Source organism: Tursiops truncatus, chromosome 5, assembly GCF_011762595.2.
Source record: "Tursiops truncatus isolate mTurTru1 chromosome 5, mTurTru1.mat.Y, whole genome shotgun sequence".
In the NCBI taxonomy this organism is placed as follows: domain Eukaryota; kingdom Metazoa; phylum Chordata; class Mammalia; order Artiodactyla; family Delphinidae; genus Tursiops; species Tursiops truncatus.
Window position 1 is genome coordinate 125,794,050 of NC_047038.1, and position 21,824 is coordinate 125,815,873.

Below are 21,824 nucleotides of genomic sequence, written 5' to 3' on the forward strand. Positions count from 1 at the left end.
ACTTTTTTTTTAAGAGTTATGTGTGGAACAAAAGGATACAGGAAAAGTTAAAAGTAAAGGATAGTAAAAAGAAATGGCATTCAAATATTAATGGAAGGGAAATTGCTTTAGCTCTATTCATAGCAGACAAAGATATTATTTACAGAAGAAAGCATTATCAGAAGTAGAAGCCTTATAATAACAATTTAAGAGTGCTATTTATAAAGAAAACTATTCAGAAATAAAAATAAGTTCAGATCTTGAAATGTTTCAGATATTTAAAAGGATATTATTAGCAGTTTTATGCCAATACATACAGAAAAGAAAAAAAAAACTTTAAAACATCATAAAAATAAAGTTTCTTGGCTTTACAAGAAGAATTAGAAAATATGATTTTTATTTTTATTTACTACGAAAAACTAGAATCAGTAATAAAAAATATTCCCACAAAGAAAATTCTAGTCCAAGTTGGCTTCATAAGGTCATCTACCAAACACTCAAGGAAGAAATTCTTCCAATCTTACATAACTCATAGAGAATAGAAAAAGAGGAAATGCTCTCCACCACATTTTATGAGACCAACATAATCTTAGTATCAAAATCCAACAGAGGAAAATTTCAGGTAACCTTAATCATGAACATTAATGTAAAAACATTACGCAAAGTGGTAGCAAATCAAAAAAAAATTATGTAAACATTAACATAATTTTATATAAGTATAAAAATTAGGTTTATCCTAGGAATACATGAAGTTTCCTATATCTGATCACAGTTAATAAAAAAGAAACAGGAAAACGTTATATTTAGTAGTGTAATACTGCCATCTTTTTCTCTGATATCAATAATAATCCAAGGATGCTTATTACTATTACTTTCATTCAACATTGTCCTAGAGGCCCTAGTCAGTACACTAAGCAAGTAGAAATAAAAGGTGTAAAAATTAGAAAAGAAGAGATGAAATCATTAATCACAGATGATATGCAGAGAACTCACCAGAATTTACAGATAAATTATCAGAATTAAAGAGTGGAGCTGCTTCCATGCTGCACCCTGGGGTAGGTTTGGGCGATGAAGAAGGGTAACCAGATTAGTATGAAAAAGGAGGAGACCTGCAAGATGGAGGAGGATTAAGATGTGGAGATCACCTTCCTCCCCATAAATATAGCAAGAATACTTCTACTTGTGGACCAGCGGCTACAGAACAACTACTGAATGAAGGGGCTTGGTGCTCCAGCCGACAGTTGGACCTGAGCCTCTGAGGTGGAAGAGCTAAGTCCAGGACGTTGGACCAACAGAAAACTCCCAGCCTCATGGATTATTAATCAGTGAGAGTTCTCCCACGGATCTCTGTCTCAACACTAACACCCAGCTCCACCCAATGGCCGGCAAGCTCCAGTGCTGGATGCCTCATGCTAAACAACTAGAGAGACAGGAATACAACCCCACCCATTAGCAGACAGGCTGCCTAAAGTCATACTAAGCTCACAGAAACCCAAAACACACCACCAGACAAGGCCCTGCCCTCCAGAGGGACAAGATCTAGCTCCACACACCAGAAAGCAGGTACCAGCACCCACCCCACCAGGAAGCCGACACAAGCCACTGGATTAAGCTCACACACTGGGGACAGACAACAGAAGTAAGAGGATCTACGACCCTGCAGCCTGTAGAAAGGAGAACCCAAACGCAGTAAGTTAAACAAAATGAGAAGACAGAGAAGCACACAGCAGATGAAGAAGCAAGGTAAAAACCCACAAGACCAAACAAATGAAGAGGAGATAGGCAGTCTACCTGAAAAAGAATTCAGAGAAATGACAGTAAACATGATCCAAAATCTCAGAAATAGAATGGAGAAAACACAAGAAATGTTTAACAAGGACCTAGCAGAACTAAAGAACAAACAAACAGTGATGAACAACAAAATAACTGAAATGAAATATACACCAGAAGGAATCAATAGCAGAATACCTGAGGCAGAAGAACAGATAAGTGAGCTGGAAGATAGAATGGTGGAAATAACTGTCATGGAGCAGAATAAAGAAAAAAAAAATGAAAAGAATTGAGGACAGTCTCAGAGACATCTGGGACAACATTAAATGCACAAACATTTGAATTATAGGGGTCCCTGAAGAAGAGAAAAAGAAGAGGTCTGAGAAAATTTTTGAAGAGATTATAGTTGAAAACTTCCTGAACATGGGAAAGGAAACAGTCAATCAAGTCCAGGAAGTGCAGAGAGTCCCATACAGGATAAACCCAAGAAGAAACATGCCGAGACACATATTAATCAAACAATCAAAAATCAAATACAAAGAAAAAATATTAAAAGCAGCAAGGGAAAAACAACAAATAAAATACAAGGGAATCCCCATAAACTTATCAGCTGATTTTTCAGCAGAAGCTCTGTAGGCCAGAAGGAAGTGGCAGGATATACTTAAAACATGAAAGGGAAAAACACACGACCAAGATTACTCTACCCAGCAAGTATCTCATGCAGATTCTACGGATAAGTCAAAAGCTCTACAGAGAAGCAAAAGGTAAGAGAATAAGCACCACCAAATCAGCTCTACAACAAATGCTAAAGGTACTTCTCTAAGTGGGAAACAGAAGAGAAGAAAAGGACCTACAAAAACAAACCCAAAACAATTAGGAAAATGGAAATAGGAACATACTAACTGATAATTACCTTAAATGTGAGGGAATTAAATGCTCCAAGCAAAAGACACAGACTGGCTGAACAGAAACAAAAACAAGACACATATATATGCTGTCTACAAGAGACACTTCAGAACTAGGGACACATACAGACTGAAAGTGAGGAAATGGAAAAAGATATTCCATGAAAATGGAAATCAAAAGGAAGCTGGAGTAGCAGTAATCATATCAGACAAAATGGACGTTAAAACAAAGACTATTACAAGAGACAAAAAAGGACACTACATAATGATCAAGGGATCAATCCAAGAAGATATAACAATTCTAAATATTTATGCACCCAACATAGGAATACCTCAATACATAAGGCAAATGCTACCAACCATGAAAGGGGAAATCAACAGTAAAACAATAATAGTAAGGGACTTTTTAACACCCCAGTTTCACCAATGGACAGACCATCCAAACAGAAAATAAATAAGAAAACACAGGCTTTAAATGACACATTAAACAAGATGGACTTAATTGATATTTATAGGACATTCCATGCAAAAACAACAGAATATACTTTCCTCTCAAATGGTCATGGAACATTCTCCAGGATAGATCATATCTTTGGATGCAAAGCAAGCCTCAGTAAATTTAAGAAAATTGAAATTGTATCAAGCATCTTTTCTGACCACAAAGCTATGAGACTAGATATCAATTACAGGAAAAGATCTGTAAGAAATACAAACACATGGAGGCTAAACAACTCACTACTTAATAGCCAAGAGATCACTGAAGAAATCAAAGAGGAAATTAAAAATACATAGAAACAAATGACAATGAAAGCATGATGACCCAAAACCTATGGGATGCAGCAAAAGCAGTTCGAGGAAGAAAGTTTACAGCAATACAATCCTATCTCAAGAAAGAAAAGAATTCTCAAATAAACAATTTAACCTTACACCTAAAGCAAATAGAAAAATAAGAACAACAACCAAAAACCCAAGGTGGGCAGAAGGAAAGGAATCATAAAGATCAGATCAGAAATAAATGAAATTAAGAGATGAAGGAAACAATAGCAAAGATCAATAAAACTAAAACCTGGTTCTTTGAGAAGATAAACAAAATTGATAAACATAAGCCAGACTCATCAGGAAAAAAAGGGAGAAGGCTCAAGTTAACAGAGTTAAAATGAAAAAGGAAAAGTAACCATTGACACTGCAGAAGTATAAAAGATCATGAGAGACTACTACAAGCAACTATATGCCAATAAAATTGACAACCTGGACTGAATGGACAAATTCTTAGAAAAGTACAACCATCCAAGATTGAACCAGGAAGAAATAGAAAATATGAACAGACCAATCACAAGCACTGAAATTGAAACTCTAATTTAAAATCTTCAAAAAACAAAAGCCCAGGACCAGATGGCTTCACAGGCGAATTCTATCAAACACTTAGAGAAGAGCTAACACCTATCCTATTCAAACTTTTCCAGAATATAGCAGAGGGAGGAACACTCCCAAACTCATTCTACGAGGCCACCATCACCCTGATACCAAAACCAGACAAGATGTCACAGAAAAAGAAAACTACAGACCAATATCACTGATAAACATATATGTAATATATGATAAACATTTATGCAATATCACTGATATATGCAAACATATATGCAATATATGATAAACATTTATGCACTATCACTGATAAACATATATGCAAAAATCCTCAACAAAATACTAGTAAACAGAATTCAACAGCACACTAAAAGGATCATATACCATAATCAAGTGCAGTTTATCCTAGGAATGCAAGGATTCTTCAATATATGCAAATCAAGCAATGTGATACACCATATTAACAAATTGAAGAATAAAAACCATTTGATCATCTCAATAGATGCAGAAAAAGCTTTTGAAAAATTTCAATACAGATGTATGAAAAAAACTCTCCAGAAAGAAGGCATAGAGGGGACCTATCTCAACATAATATATGGCCATATATGACAAACACAGAGCCAACTTCATTCTCAATGGTGAAAAACTGAAAGCATTTCCTCTAAGATCAGGAACAAGACAAGGTTGCCCACCCTCACCACTATTATTCAACATAGTTTTGGAAGTTTTAGCCACAGCAATCAGAGAAGAAAATGAAATAAAAGGAATCCAATTTGGAAAAGAAGAAGTAAAACTGTCACTGTTTGCAGATGACATATCACTATTCATAGAGAATCCTAAAGATGCTACCAGGAAACTACTGGAGCTAATCAATTAGTTTGGTAAAGCAGAATGATACAGAATTAATGCACAGAAATCTCTTGCATTCCTATACAATAATGATGAAAAATCTGAAAGAGAAATTAAGGAAACACTCCATTTACCATTGCAACAAAAATAATAAAATACCTAGGAATAAACCTACCTAATGAGACAAAAGACATGTATGCAGAAAACTATAAGACACTGATGAAAAAATTAAAGATTGGGCTTCCCTGGTGGCTCAGTGGTTGAGAGTCCGCCTGCTGATGTTGGGGACACGGGTTCATGCCCCAGTCCGGGAAGATCCCACATGCCGTGGAGCGGCTGGGCCCGTTAGCCATGGCCGCTGAGCCTGCGTGTCCGGAGGCTGTGCTCCGCAACGGGAGAGGCCACAACAGTGAGAGGCCCGTGTATCGCAAGAAAAAAAAAAATTAAAGATGATACAAACAAATGGAGAGATATACCATGTTCTTGGATTGGAAGAATCAATATTGTGAAAATGACTATATAATCCAAAGCAATCTACAGATTCAGTGCAATCCCTATCAAACTACCAATGGCATTTTTCAGAGAACTAGAACAAAAAAAATCATGATTTGTATGGAAACACAAAAGATCCTGAATAGCCAAAGCAATCTTGAGAAAGAAAAACGGAGCTGGAGGTATCAGGCTTCCTTACTTTAGACTATACTACAAAGCTACAATAATCAAGACAGTATGGTACTGGCACAAAAACAGAAATATAGATCAATGGAACATTTAGAAAGCCCAGAGATAAACCCATGCAAATATGTTCACCTTACCTTTGATAAAGGAGGCAAGAGAATACAATGGAGAAAAGACAGCCTCTTCAATAAGTGGTGCTGGGAAAACTGGACAGCTACATGTAGAAGAATGAAATTAGAACACTCCCTAACACCATACACAAAAATAAACTCAAAATGGATTAAAGACCTAAATGTAAGGCCAGACACTATAAAACTCTAAGAGGAAAACATAGGAAGAACACTCTATGACGTAAATCACAGCAAGATCCTTCTTGACCCACCTCCTAGAGAAAGGGAAATAAAAACAAAAATGAACAAATGGGACCTAATGAAACTTAAAAGCTTTTGCCCAGCAAAGGAAACCATAAACAAGATGAAAGGACAACCTTCAGGATGGGAGAAAATATTTGCAAACAAAACAACTGACAAAGGATTAATCTCCAAAACATACAAGCAGCTCATGCAGCTAAGTATCAAAAAAACAAACAACCTAATCCAAAAATTGGCAGAAGACCTAAATAGATATTTCTCCAAAGTAGGTATACAGATTGCCAAGAAATACATGAAAGGATGCTCAGCATCACTAATCATTAGAGAAATGCAAATCAAAACTACAATGAGGTATCACCTCACACCAGTCAGAATGGCCATCATCAAAAAGTCTACAAACAATGAATGTTGAAGAGGGTGTGGAGGAGAGGGAACCCTCTTGCACTGTTGGTGGGAACGTTGGTTGATACAGCCACTACGGAGAACAGTAATGGAGGTTCCTTAAAAATCTAAAAGTAGAACTATCACATGACCCAGCAATCCCACTACTGGGCATATATCTGAGAAAACCATAATGCAGAAAGAGACATGTACCACAATGTCCACTGCAGCACTATTTACAATAGCCAGGACATGGAAGCAACCTAAGTTTACATTGACAGAAAAATGGATAAAGAAGATGTGGCACATATATACAATGGAATATTACTCAGCCATGAAAAGAAACAAAATTCAGTTATTTGTAGTGAGGTAGATGGACCTAGAGTCTGTTATACGGAGTGAACTAAGTCAGAAAGAGAAAAACAAATACTGTATGCTAACACATATATGTGGAATCTAAAAAAAAAAAAAAAAAAACTTTACTGAAGAACCTAGTGGCAGGACAGGAATAAAGACACAGATGCAGAGAATGGAGTTCAGGTCATGGGGAGGGGGAAGGGTAAGCTGTGACAAAGTGAGAGAGTGGCATGGACATATATACACTACCAAATGTAAAATAGATAGCTAGTGGGAAGCAGCCGCATAGCACAGGGAGATCAGCTCAGTGCTTTGTGACCACCTAGAGAGGTGGGATAGGGAGGATCGTAGGGAGACACAAGAGGGAGGAGATATGGGGATATATGTATATGTATAGCTGATTCCCTTTGTTATAAAGCAGAAACTAAAACAGCAATGTAAAGCAATTATACTCCAATAAAGATGTTAAAAAAAAAACAAAACACAAAATATAACCCAATAGGAAAATGGCCAAAGGACCTGAATGGGCAATTAACTCAAAAAGAAACCCGAGGAGCAAACAAATGCAGAAGATGCAGAATCTTTTTATAATAACAGAAATGCAAATTGAAATAAAAAGATATACCATTATACACTGAATAACTTAATAAAAATTTAAAAGTGTAACAAAACCAACATTTAGTGCAATTTGAATTTGTAGCACTGATGGAGGTATATAAATTGGTAAATATCTATGAAAATAGGTTTGAGATTATCTAGTAAAGTTCAGTGTATGTTTTCTTGTATTGCAGCAATTCTACTCCTGGATACAAATCCTACAGAAATACATGCACAAGTACAAGAGAATATATCCAAGATATACGTCTAAGAATATTCATAATATCATTGCTTATGATAGCCTAAAAGCAGAAACAGACCACAGCAAGTTGTGACACATTTATACATAAAAAAATGATACAGCAATATAAATGATTAAACAACTTCATGTAACAACAAGAATGCATAACACAAACACAACGAGGAATATAAAAAGCAAGAAGAAAGAATATATACTATATTGTGTCCATTGATAAATTGAAATATCAGAAAAACAAATATGTAATGATGCACACTTAGGTGATAAAATTATACTAAAATGTAAACAAATTAATATCATAAATTTCAGACTAACAGTGATACTACTGAAAAGGGAAGTCAGGGATGTCAACAAGAAGTATAATGGGGGTTTTAGGATGCTTGATATGTTCTACTTCTTTACCATAGTAGTGGGTGTTTCCTTTACAATAATTCACTAAACTATCCTTGTGCTTTATGTAGTTTTCTGTATGTTTGCTATGTTTCACTATAAAACAATTAAAAACACATTAAGATAGTTTCAACTTCTCTAGCATAAATTTACCAAGAGGTTTATATTGCTCATTAGAATAACTCTAAATTTCAATTTATATAAACTTTTCTGCATCCTACACCTCAGCACTGGAAAGAAACATCTACTGAAGACTCTACTTTCAATGCAGCCAACTTTATAGTTACAGATTTATAGCTATGAACTCTGTATGCACACTCAATTAACTTAGGTTTTTCCCTACCCAAAATATATAAAAATGGCAAATCAGAACTGTAGAAAAGTCATTTCTCCAGGGTTTTTACATTTCTCCTTAAGAAAGTTATTGGCCCAGTATTTCATGAAACATCCTTTATTGGCGCTCAACTTCTTACATGTGATCTGTAGTATAAAACAAGAGTCCATGTCCTGCAAACCATTTTCTTTTCTACTTATTACACGGCATAGATGCTGAAATACTGTAATGTCACATTTTATAGTAAACTTTCCCTCTTAATATATAAAATTTATCAAAGCTCTTATTCTGATTTTGTGCATGTTACAAGCTAAAAACCAAGTAGCTATGCATTGCATAAATATTAAATTCACTACTTTATAAAAATTAGTATTATAATGAATGGAAGATTATGCTAGCTCCGTAGGCAATGATCGGTTTAATTTTTTCCCTTTATTCTAAGGCACAGATACAATTTATTGATTAATACTTCTGATAAGTATGTAAGGTCATCTAAATGCCTAATTCTTCCCCCTCTTCTTCTCTCTCAAACTACAGTACAGACTTTAATGCATACCGTGATTGTACTGCATGGAGAACAATCAAACAAAACCATATTACTATAGGAAAAAGAAAATTTATCAATGTGTCTGGTCTTACTTTGCGAACACCTCGGCCAAGCTCTTCTCCATAGTTGGTTCCAAGAATTTCAAAGTGGACATTGGGATTGCCTCCATTTTCTCCAAATTCTAGCTCTCCAGTCAACCCACTAACTCCACCCTAAAGGAGAGAAAAGATACTGATGTAAGATTTTTGAAGATGTAAAATAATAATAATAGGAAGTTCTAGGAACACAATTTTCACCTACAAAATAAATGTTTTTTCAAGCATGCAATTATTAACAGGATATTTTTAATAGATACACAGCATTAATAGGAGTACAATTGAAAGTAGCCTTGAGTATCACTTAATCCAATCCCATCCACTCTACAGAAAATGAAATTTTGACGCAAAGAAGCAAATTGTACTCAAAATGCCATGTATGAACTGAGACTAAATCCAGGCTAGGATTTTTGCCTACATATGTTGTGACATGCATGGATCTATTAGTGAAAAAACAAGATACTTCCAGAGACCATAGAATGTACTCTGGAAACAAGTTTTGACAATACTCTTTCTCCAGCACAATTCCTTTCTAATTTAATCTAAAATTATGTCTGGAAATCTTAAAAGCCATAGTTTTTAACTTATTGTAGGTTTGTTTTTCCTCCTTTAAATATCTTTTTCAAATTAAAATATCTAAATTAGTCTTGAAGTCTGTTTTTGATCTTAAATAGTAGTTCTAGCTGTTGTGATTCCTTGGGAATTTCCAAGCTTCATCTTTCATTCAACATGACAGATGTTCATTTTCCCAACAGATGGCAATATAGGTAATACTTCTCTCTTTCTTGTTTACCATTCTTTTCTCAGTTTAGTTTATCAGCCTTCACATTATTTAGGATTTTACAAATGAAAATAACATTGTGAGTCATGCTCTACTAAAGTATTTCTAACTTAGAATTTTGGCATGATAATCACATATATTTGGACAAATTACCTCAGTTTGTAAATTGCTTCCATTATCACCTCTGTGATGTTGATACTTAAATATATCTCATTTGCCATAACCTGTAACTCAACCTCTAGTCTTTTTTGGCAGGTATTATGCTGTCTGCTATATCTCCTACTTCATCTGTGTCTTATAGCCCATCACAAGACACTGAGTTCATAACAGCCATTCAAACAAATTAGTCCTATTCATTAATGTCAATATTTAATCTATTTCATTTTTGTAACAGTAATAATCAACAAAACTGATCCTCTACTGTTATTTTCTAATAAGATAGCTTCTCTTTTATTATCCAGTTTTATTAATAAAGATATATTGAATTTGAAATATCTGTGCTCTTCTCATATGTGAGTAAACAGTCAATGCATGGATTTTGAAGTCAGACTTCCTGGATTTGATCAATGGCATCAGAATCTACTAGCTGTACAAACCTGGCTAAGTCATTTAATTTCTCTATGCCCCCATTTTACATCTGTTAAATGGCAAAAATAATAGTCTCTACCCCAGAAAATAATTATGTCTTATAATACAAGTAAATATAGAAGAGTGTTTGATAAATTATCAGAGCTTAATTACTATCACCATCATCATCATCATCTCCATGATTATTTCATTCTCTAATTTTGGAAGGTTTCTAGTTCTACTAGAAATTATAGGCATGCTTCTCCGTCTTTTGTTTTTTTTTAACTAAAGTTTACAAGGGTTGCAAAATTTCATTATATGCTTGAATATTTACAGGCTTTGGAAAATGTTTTTGTAAATCTGACTCAATTATATTTCATTGATTAGTATTTGGGGAGAAAAAGATTTATTAAAGCAGCTGGTCTAGGATCTATTCCCCCATTTTCTGATGTGTGTGTGTGTGGGGGTAGAGGGAGCAGCCCAGGGGGAGAAAAAAAAAGGAGGTAAATGAGTCTAATGCCCTTGTCAACTGGAATCCCAGGTAAAGAGATTAGTAATGTTTACTAGGAAGAAGAGTCTTATCTATAAAAGCCCTTAGCAGTTTGTCCCGGCCTAAAGAATTATTATTAGTAGTTGTTAACTGGAGTAGTAAACAAACTCCGAATCTATGGATTAATGGTTTATGGCTCCCTGCAAAATGTCCTAAAGCTTTACACTTTCTAGGGCAAAAATGGAGATGTTTCATAATGTAAATGCTCTCTCTGTTTTGTAGGTAAGCCTACAAAATCTTTTTTGGAGACAGAATGTGCATGTATGTCCAATGTGGGAAGAAAGGGCTTGGGGGGCGGGGGAGCATACAGAATTTCCAATAATCTCTTTCTCCTTTGTGCTTCTTAATTGCCTGTGTCTGATATGGGTGAACTATCTCATTCTTGTACATGAATCTGATCCTGAACGTTCACTCAGTACTAATATCTCAAGGAACCCAATTTTCACTTAAGATTTTAAAGACTGGGTTAAGTACAGTGGATCTTATTATCATAAATATGTCTAAATGGCAAATTCTGTAGGAGTTTGACAAATATAGCTTATATTACTACACATAGTTCAAACTACTGGTATTAAGAAATCCTTTTAGAAGCACTTCTCTTGTCCTCAAAATTACACATTTACCTCAGTAATATCTCCGATTATATCAGAATCTTACATTTCTGACTTAGTACTTTATTTCTAGGAAAAAGAGGAAAGATATTGTGTATCAATATGATTGCTACATTGCAAAAATGCTATACTCCTGAAAATTTTAAACTTTAACCACTAGACTGCCTGGCACTGTATTATTATTATTGTTCCCCATCAATACTCATATGGCCACCCTGGGCCAATGTCTTTTCTTTGGCTTATATCTGGTACCTAGCAACTCAGTCCACTTAATCCACATTGCACATGATAAAAAAAACCCATAAATCAGGGAACCTGCATTTAGTTTACTGTGGCTCCACTTCTCTTTTTCACCTTTTTGACTTCATAACTGATCTTCTTTATGCTGTATTTTCTCTTTTTTCAAGGTGTTAGTACTATTTCTTATTTTTTAACATCTTTATTGGAGTATAATTGCTTTACAATGGTGTGTTAGTTTCTGCTTTAAAACAAAGTGAATCAGCTATACATATACATATATCCCTATATCTCCTCCCTCTTGCGTCTCCCTCCCACCCTCCCTATCCCACCCCTCTAGGTGGTCACAAAGCACCGAGCTGATCTCCCTGTGCTATGCAGCTGCTTCCCATTACCTATTTACATTTGGCAGTATATACATGTCCATGCCACTCTCTCAGCAGTGTGAGGTGATACCTCATTGTACTTTTGATTTGCATTTCTATAATGATTAGTGATGTTGAGCATCCTTTCATGTGTTTGTTGGCAATCTGTATATCTTCTTTGGAGAAATGACACTTTCGGTCTTCTCCCCATTTTTGGACTGGGTTGTTTGTGTTTTTGATATTGAGCTGCATGAGCTGCTTGTATATTTTGGAGATTAATCCTTTGTCAGTTGCTTCATTTACAAATATTTTCTCCCATTCTGAAGGTTGCCTTTTCATCTTATGATTTCCTTTGCTGTGCAAAAGGTTTTAAGTTTCATTAGGTCCCGTTTGTTTATTTTTGTTTTTATTTCCCTTTCTCTAGGAGGTGGGTCAAAAAGGATCTTGCTGTGATTTATGTTATAGAGTGTTCTGCCTATGTTTTCCTCTAAGAGTTTTAGAGTGTCTGGCCTTACATTTAGGTCTTTAATCTATTTTGAGTTTAATTTTGTGTATGGTGTTAGGGAGTGTTCTAATTTCATTCTTTTACTTGTAGCTGTCCAGTTTTCCTAGCATCACTTATTGAAGAGGTTGTCTTTTCTCCATTGTATATTCTTGCCTCCTTCATCAAAAATAAGGTGACCATATGTGTGTGGGTTTATCTCTGGGCTTTCTATCCTGTTCCATTGATCTAAATTTCTGTTTTTGTGCCAGTACCATACAGTCTTGATTACTGTAGTATAGTCTAAAGTCAGGGAGCCTGATTCTTCCAGCTCTGTTTTTCTTACTCAAGATTGCTTTTGCTATTCAGGGTCTTTTGTGTTTCCACACAAATTGTGAAATTTTTTGTTCTAGTTCTGTGAAAAATGCCAGTGGTAGTTTGATAGGGATTGCACTGAATCTGTAGACTGCTTTGGGTTATATAGTCACTTTCACAATGTTGATTCTTCCAATCCAAGAACATGGTATATCTCTCCATCTTTTTGTATTATCTTTAATTTCTTTCATCAGTATCTTATAGTTTTCTGCATACACATCTTTGGCTTCCTTAGGTAGGCTTATTCCTAGGTATTTTATTCTTTTTGTTGCAATGGTAAATGAGAGTGTTTCCTTAATTTCTATTCCAGATTTTTCATCATTATTATAGAGGAAGGCAAGACATTTCTGTGCATTAATTTTGTATCCTGCTACTTTACCAAATTCATTGATTAGCTCTAGTAGTTTTCTGGTGGCATCTTTAGGATTCTCCATGTATAGTATCATGTCATCTGCAAACAGTGAGTTTTACTTCCTTTCCGATTTGGATTCTTTTATTTCTTTTTCTTCCCTGATTGCTGTGGCTAAAACTTAAAAAACTATGTTGAATAATAGTGGTGAGAGTGGGCAACCTTGTCTTGTTCCTGATTTTAGAGGAAATGGTTTCAGTTTTTCACCACTGAGAACAATGTTGGCTGTGGGTTTGTCATATACAGACTTTATTTTGAGGTAAGTTCTCTCTATGCCTACTTTCTGGAGGGTTTTTATCATAAATTGGTGTTGAATTTTTTGAAAACTTTTTCTGCATCACTTGAGATGATCATATGCTTTTTATTCTTCAATTTGTTAATATGGTGCATTACATTGATTGATTTGAGTATATTGAAGAATCCTTGCATTCCTGGGATAAAACCCACTAGATCATGGTATATGATCCTTTTAGTGTACTGTTTGATTCTGTTTGCTAGTATTTTGTTGAGGATTTTTCCATCTATGATTAACAGTGATATTGGTCTGTAGTTTTCTGTTTTTTGTGACATCCTTGTCTGGTTTTGGTATCAGGGTGATGGTGGCCTTGTAGAATGAGTTTGGGAGTGTTCCTCCCTCTGCTCTATTTTGGAAGAGCTTGAGAAGGATAGATGTTAACTCTTCTCTAAATGTTGACAGAATTCACCTGTGAAGCCATCTGGTCCTGGGCTTTTGTTTGCTGCAATATTTTTAATCAGTTTCAATTTCAGGGCTCGTGATTGGTCTGTTCATATTTTCTATTTCTTCCTGATTCAGTCTTGGCAGGTTGTGCATTTCTAAGAATTTGTCCATTTCTTCCAGGTTGTCCATTTTATTGGCATTTAGTTGCTTGTAGTAATCTCTCATGATCCTTTTTATTTCTGCAGTGTCAGTTGTTACTTCTTTTTCATTTCTAATTCTATTGATTTGAGTCTCCTCCCTTTTTTTCTTGATGCGTGTAGCTAACGGTTTATCAATTTTGTTTATCTTCTCAAAGAACCAGGTTTTAGTTTTATTGATCTTTGCTACTGTTTCCTTCATTTCTTTGTCATTTATTTCTGATCTGATCTTATGATTTCTTTCCTGCTGCTAACTCTGGGGGTATCTTTGTTCTTCTTTCTCTAACTGCTTTCTATGTAAAGTTAGGTTGCTTTTTTGAGATGTTTCTTGAGGTAGGATGGTATTCCTATATACTTCCCTCTTAGAACTGCTTTTGCTGCATCCCATAGGGTTTGGGTCATCGTGCTTTCATTGTCATTTGTTTCTAGGTAGTTTTTTATTTCCTCTTTGATTTCTTCAGTGATCTCTTGGTTATTAAGTAGTGTATTGTTTAGCCTCCATGTGTTTGTATTTTTTACAGATTATTTCCTGTAATTGATATCTAGTCTTATAGTGTTATGGTTGGAAAAGATACTTGATACAATTTCAATTTTCTTAAATTTACCAGCACTTGATTTGTGACCCAAGATATGATCTATCCTGGAGAATGTTCCATAAGCACTTGAGAAGAAAGTGTATTCTGTTGTTTTTGGATGGAATGTCCTATAAATATCAATTAAGTCCATCTTGTTTAATGTATCATTTAAAGCATGTGTTTCCTTATTTTCATTTGATTTCATTCTGGTGGATGAGGCTGGATCTTGTCTTTCGGCAGGACTGCATCTGGTGTTGTGTTTCGGGGTGTCTGTGACCTTATTATGATTTTAGGCAGCCTCTCCGCTAATGGGTGTTTTTTTTTTCCTGTCTTGCTAGTTGTTTGGCACAGGGTGTCCAGCACGGTAGCTTGCTGGTCATTGAGTGGAGCTGGGTCTTAGCGTTGAGATGGAGATCTCTGGGAGAGCTTTCGTCATTTGATATTATGTGGAGCCAGGAAGTCTCTGGTGGACCAATGTCCGGAACTCGGCTCTCCTACCTCAGAGGTACAGGTCTGACACCCAGCTGGAGCACCAAGACCCTGTCAGCGACACGGTTCAGAATAAAAGGGAGAAAAAAAGAAAGAAAGAAAGAAAAATAAAATAAAATAAAGTTATTAAAATAAAAAATAATTATTAAAAATAAAAAAATTAAAAACTAGTAAAGACAAGAAAAAAAGAAAGAGGAGAGCAACCAAACCAAAAAACGAATCCACCAATGATAACAAGCGTTAAAACTATACTAAAAATAATAATAATAAATAAATAAACAGATCCATAGGACAAATGGTAAAAGCAAAGCTACACAGAGAAAATCACACAAAGACGCATACACATACACACTCACAAAAAGAGAAAGAGGAAAAAAATATATATATCGTTGCTCCCACAGTCCACCTCCTCAATTTGGTCTGATTCGTTGTCTATTCAGGTATTCCACATTTGCAGGTACATCAAGTTGATTGTGGAGTTTTTCTCCACTGCTCCTGAGGCTGCTGGGAGAGATTTCCCTTTCTCTTCTTTGCTCTCACAGCTCCCGCGGTTCAGCTTTGGATTTGGCCCCGTCTCTGCGTGTAGGTCGCCTGAGGGCGTCTGTTCTTGGCTCAGACAGGATGGGGTTAAAGGAGCCGCTGATTCGAGGGCTCTGGCTCACTCAGGCCCGGGGGAAGGGAGGGGCACGGAGTGCCTGGCGAGCCTGCGGCGGCAGAGGCCAGCGTGACGTTGCACCAGCTTGAGGCGCGCCGTGCATTCTCCGGGGGAAGTTGTCCCTGTATCCCAGGACCCTGGCAGTGGCAGGCTGCACAGGCTCCCGGGAGGGGAGGTGTGGGTAGTGACCTGTGCTCGCACACAGGCTTCTTGGTGGCAGCAGCAGCAGCAGCCTTAGCGTCTCATGCCCGTCTCTGGTGTCCGCGCTGATAGCCGCAGCTCACGCCCATCTCTGGAGCTCCTTTAAGCGGCGCTCTGAATCCCCTCTCCTCCCGCACCAGGAAACAAAGAGGCAAGAAAAAGTCTCTTGCCTCTTCAGCAGGTCCAGACTTTTCCCCGGACTCCCTCCCGGCTAGCCGTGGCGCACTAACCCCCTGCAGGCTGTGTTCACGCCGCCAACCCCAGTCCTCTCCCTGCGCTCCGACCATAGCCGGAGCCTCAGCTCCCAGCCCTGCCCGCCCCGCCGGTGAGCAGACAAGCCTCTAGGCCTGGTGAGTGCCGGTCGGCCCTGATCCTTTGTGCGGGAATCTCTCCGCTTTGCCCTCCGCACCCCTGTCTGTGGCTGCGCTCTCCTCCGCGGCTCCGAAGCTTCCCCCCTCTGCCACTCGCAGACTTCGCCCGCGAAGGAGCTTCCTAGTGTGTGGAAACGTTTCCTCCTTCACAGCTCCCTCCCACTGGTGCGAGTCCCGTCCCTATTCTTTTGTCTCTGTTTATTCTTTTTTTCTTTTGCCCTACCCAGGTACGTGGGGAGTTTCTTGCCTTTTGGGAGGTCTGAGGTCTTCTGCCAGCATTCAGTAGGTGTTCTGTAGGAGATGTTCCACGTGTAGATGTATTTCTGATGTATTTGTGGGGAGGAAGGTGATCTCCACGTCTTACTCTTCCGCCATCTTTAAGATCTCCCCCTATGCTGTATTCTTAATGAGCTGTTAGCCTGTGTAATTAGTAAAATCTTCTCTCACGTGGATATAAAGGGTGCTTGAGAGGTCAGTATTTCAAGCAACTAAACCCTTTAACTGAAGCCCCTTCTTATCTGTCTCAGACGTAACCTCTCTGATATTTGCTTGCCTAAAAATATTCCCATGTGTTTGAGCTTTTTTTTGTTTTCATCTATCCTCAGCTCAACGTTGAAATCAGAGCCTTGGTAAAAATGTGTGCTGGCCAGGTGGTGATGAGCAGTCATTATCTTTGTGCATACATAGTTGCAGTTTTTAAAAAAATCTCTTGATACAGCTGATTCTAAACATTTAAAATAAGCTAATGGGACATTGATAGTATGAATAACACAGACAGTAATAATTGCCTCCAGAGTAAACCTTTTGAAAAATACCATGTAAATTGGTTTAGATTTCATCCTACACACTCTGTATAGAAATACCAGTGGGTATCAAATATGAAAAGAAGAAGAGAAGAAAAATAAAAAGAGTAGATCAAAGGTCAGGAATAATTTACCACTGGATAATCAGTTCCTGAAAAGGCAGAAGTTTGATGTTCCTTTATGGATAGGATAAGTTGGAAAAAAGAAGAAAGAAAATTTCCTAAGTATTTGTTTCACTCTCTTTATGAGGCAGAAGGATTTATCCCTATATTTGAAACTGCAAAGTAACTGAGAGATACTTTTGGAAGATCATATAGATCAAATATTAATGACACTTGTCTAATTTCCTTATACATATTCCTAGGTTCCTTGCAACCTGCAAACATGCTTGGTAATTAAGGATACCCCGTTAAATAAACATAAGCCCAGCAAGACTGTGAACACACTGGGAGACGCCTGACTCAGCAGTGTGCCCTGATGCCCTCATGTTTCATAAGTTAATTTCAGTGAGAAAAATCCCTGAGAGAAAGAAGATACTACATTTTATACCCAGAAAAGAAATATAATTTGTAGATAAATACTAGAATACACTATGCCAAAAAATAAAACAGAATAAAAACATAAAACTTAATTTGTGTAAAATGTTTAGGAAAACTTGAGTTGCCATATAACATTTATATGTGTGTGTATGTGCATACAGATATATACATACATATTTACAAATATACATATATACTCAAATATTCATTCATAATAGAAACTTGAAGCAAACTGAGCAGGAAATAAGAAACTACTAACATTTTGGTCATGCTGTCTACATCTCAGAGAATAAGAAACTGAGGCCCAGACAACTAGTTATTTGAGGAACCTGAACTGAAGCCTCCTTCTTGTGCCTCATACATTTTCCTCTAGACGACGTAAGCTGCGTGTCCAATATAACACATGCATATCACAGTGATTGCTCAAAAAATGTATGTGGAACTAAATTAAATTAAAATTGACACCATTTTACCCACTTTATGATTCAAATGCCCTGAATTTGAGGATACACTGAAGAGTCCACAAGAAGACTATTCCAAGGTCATTGACTATATTTTCAAAGCTCTTGTGGCAAAAAGTTTATTTGCACACATTTTTGTCAAAAGGCTATCTTATATTCCAAGTCAATACTGTTTCTAGTAAGACACATTATGTTTTCCTAAATGTTCGCTCTGTCCTTCAGGTTTATAATTCTAAATGGTACATAGTGCTTAACACGAAAAGCAAAGTAATATATTTATATTACTCTAAGTATACAATTTAAAAAAAAAATCAACAAGGGGAGATCAATCAAGACAAAGGAATAAGAAGATATAGAAGTCACCTCTCCCCACGAACACATCAAAAATACATTTACATGTGGGACTATTCTCACTGAAAACTAACTGGAAAATGGTAGAAAGACTCTGATACAACCAAGGCTATAAGAAAGATTTCACATGTAATTGGGTAGAAGAGCAGAGAAATTATCAGGTTAGGACCTGTGACCATGGGAGGGGACTCACAGGAAAAGGGAGGTTACATGGGCAGACATCCTCCCTGGGGCATGGGCAGTTCAAGTCACATATTGGGCTCCACAGGCCTGAGGTCTGACAAAAGGCAGAAAAGCCCTCTTGGCTGGTTGGAGGGCTACTGAGACTAACAGGGGGGCTGTGGGAAGCCTGAACTCAGCTCGTGAAGAGTGTGCATCCTCCGGCTTGCTCCTGAGGCACCGTGGAGAGGGCAGAGTGAGACCGCACTAGTGGCTGCCGGGTTTTCTGCGACCAGCCTAGCATCTGCCCCAGCCTGAGCCTCTCGATTGTTCCAGCCTTGCTTATTTCATGTCACAGCTCTGCACTGGATATAGGGCTGCCAAGACTGAGGAAAGTGGTAGACCTTGGAACACAGAGGTGACTCAGATCTGGGGCAGCATCTGGGCAGGGAGGGGGCAGCCATTGCTGGCACTACACAGGCAGCACACCAGAGACAGCCTGGACCTCTGTCTATAGCCAACCTTCTGCAGCCCATGCCCCATCATGAGCTGAGAGCCCACATGGGCCCCTATTGCTCCAGCACTGCTCTCCTCTGGGGCAGGGGTGCCAAAGCTGAGAGAGGGGAGAGCACATACTTGAAGGGAATGGAGCCACCTTGTACCCAAATTTCAGGGCTTCTGTTCCAGCAACTTTGGATCTGACCCCATCCCCAATCCCCCATCCCCCTACCAGCACACCATGAGGAAAAATGTGACTTGCATTCATGTCAAATCCAGCTCTCCCACCAAAGGCACTGGGCACACACAGACTATACACGGATGCTCCCATGTAAGAACACTCCTTGAAGACTGCAATAGGTCACTGTTTCCCCTAAATTCATTAGAGACAGAGAAAGTTAAGCAAATGAGAAGACAGAGGAATTGGTCTCAACTGAAAGAGCAAGAGAAAACCCCTCAAAAATACATAATAAAACAGAAATAAACAATTTACCAGGTAAAGTATTTAAAGCATTAATGACAAGAATGCTAACTGAATTAGGGAAAAGAGTAGAAGAACACAGAATTTTAACAAGGAACTAGAAAATATAAAAAAGAACCAATCTGAACTGAAGAATAAAATAACTGAAATGAAAAACACACTAAAAGGAATATATACAAGACTAAGTAATACAGAAGAAAGCATAAGTAATCTGGAAGTTAGATAATGGAAATCACTTGATCAGAACAGTGAAAAGAAAAACAAATTTAAAAATTAGAATAGTTTAAGAGATCTCTGAGATAACATTGAGTGTACAACATTTGCATTATAGAGGTCCCAGAAGAAAGGAAAGAGAAGGGGTTGAAAATGTATTTGATGAAACTATGGCTGAAAACTTCCCAAACTTGAAGAAAGAAACAGATATCCATGTACAGAAAGAACAGAGGGTACTGAATAAGATGTATCCAAACAGACGCATACCAAGACATATCATCATTAAAATGGCAAAACTTAAACAGAGAATTTTAAAGACAGAAAGAGAAAAACAAAGAGGCATATACAATGGAACCCCCATAAGGCTATCAGCTGATTTTTCTACAGAAATGTTGCAGGCCAGAAGGGAGTGGCATGATATATTTAAAGTACTGGAGGGAGACCTTCAAGGTGGCAGAGGAGTAAGACGTGGAGATCACCTTCCTCCCCACAGATACATCAGAAATACATTTACGTGTGGAACAACTCCTATAGAACACCCACTGAACGCTGGCAGAAGACCTCAGACCTCCCAAAAGGCAAGAAACTCCCCACGTACCTGGGTAGGGCAAAAGAAAAAAGAATAAACAGAGACAAAAGAATAGGGACAGGACCTGCACCAGTGGGAGGGAGCCGTGAAGGAGGAAAGGTTTCCACATACTAGAAGCCCCTTCGCAGGCGGAGACTGCGGGTGACGGAGGGGGGAAGCTTTCGGAGATGCGGAGGAGAGCGCAGCAACAGGGGTGCTGATGGCAAAGCGGAGAGATTCCCGCACAGAGGGTCAGGGCCAACCGGCACTCACCAGCCCGAGAAGCTTGTCTGCTCACCCGCCGGGGCGGGCGGGTCTGGGAGTTGAGGCTCGGGCTGGTCGGAGCGCGCAGGGAGAGGACTGGGGTTGGCGGCGTGAACACAGCCTGAAGGGGTTAGTGCGCCAGGGCTAGCCGGGAGGGAGTCTGGGAAAGAGTCTGGACCTGCCGAAGAGGCAAGAGACTTTCTTGCCTCTTTGTTTCCTGGTGCGGGAGGAGAGGGGATTCAGAGCACCGCTTAAAGGAGCTCCAGAGACTGGCGTGAGGCGCGGCTAACAGCGCGGAAACCAGAGACGGGCATGAGATGCTAAGGCTGCTGCTGCCGCCACCAAGAAGCCTGCGAGCAAGCACAGGTCACTCTCCACAGCTACCCTCCAGGGAGGCTGTGACCTAAATAGACCTAAACAGACATTTCTCCAAAGGAGATATACAGATTGCCAACAAACAGATGAAAGGATGTTCAACATCCCTAATCATTAGAGAAATGCAAATCAAAACTACAATGAGGTATCACCTCACACCAGTCTGACTGGCCATCATCAAAAAATCTACAAACAATAAATGTTGGAGAGGGTGTGGAGAAAAGGGAACCCTGTTGCACTGTTGGTGGGAATGTAAATTGATACAGCCACTATGGAGAACAGTATGGAGGTTCCTTAAAAAACTAAAAATAGAACTACCATAGGACCCAGCAATCCCACTACTGGGCACATACCCTGAGAAAACGATAATTCAAAAAGAGTCATGTACCACAATGTTCACTGCAGCTCTATTTACAATAGCCAGGACATGGAAACCACCTAAGTGTCCATCAATAGGTGAATGGATAAAGAAGGTGTGGTACATATATACAATGGAATATTACTCAGACATAAAAAGAAACGAAACTGAGTTATTTGTAGTGAGGTGGATGGACCTAGAGGCTGTCCTACAGAGTGAAGTAAGTCAGAAAGAGAAAAACAAATATCTTATGCTAACACATATATATGGAATCTAAAAAAAAAAAAAAAAAGGTTCTGATAAACCTAGGGGCAGGACAGGAATAAAGACACAG

At 38.1% G+C, this 21,824-nt stretch overlaps 1 protein-coding gene across 2 annotated transcripts in view; it reads right to left on the reverse strand.

Annotated features, from left to right (window-relative positions):
* The window catches only part of GRID2 (glutamate ionotropic receptor delta type subunit 2), a 1,349,856-nt gene that overhangs the window by 504,554 nt on the left and 823,478 nt on the right, over positions 1–21,824 (reverse strand). For both annotated transcript variants that reach the window (XM_033857390.2, XM_033857389.2), the window contains one exon: positions 8,875–8,994. In XM_033857390.2, coding sequence (XP_033713281.1) covers positions 8,875–8,994 — 120 coding nt within the window. The remainder of the gene's footprint in view (positions 1–8,874; positions 8,995–21,824) is intronic.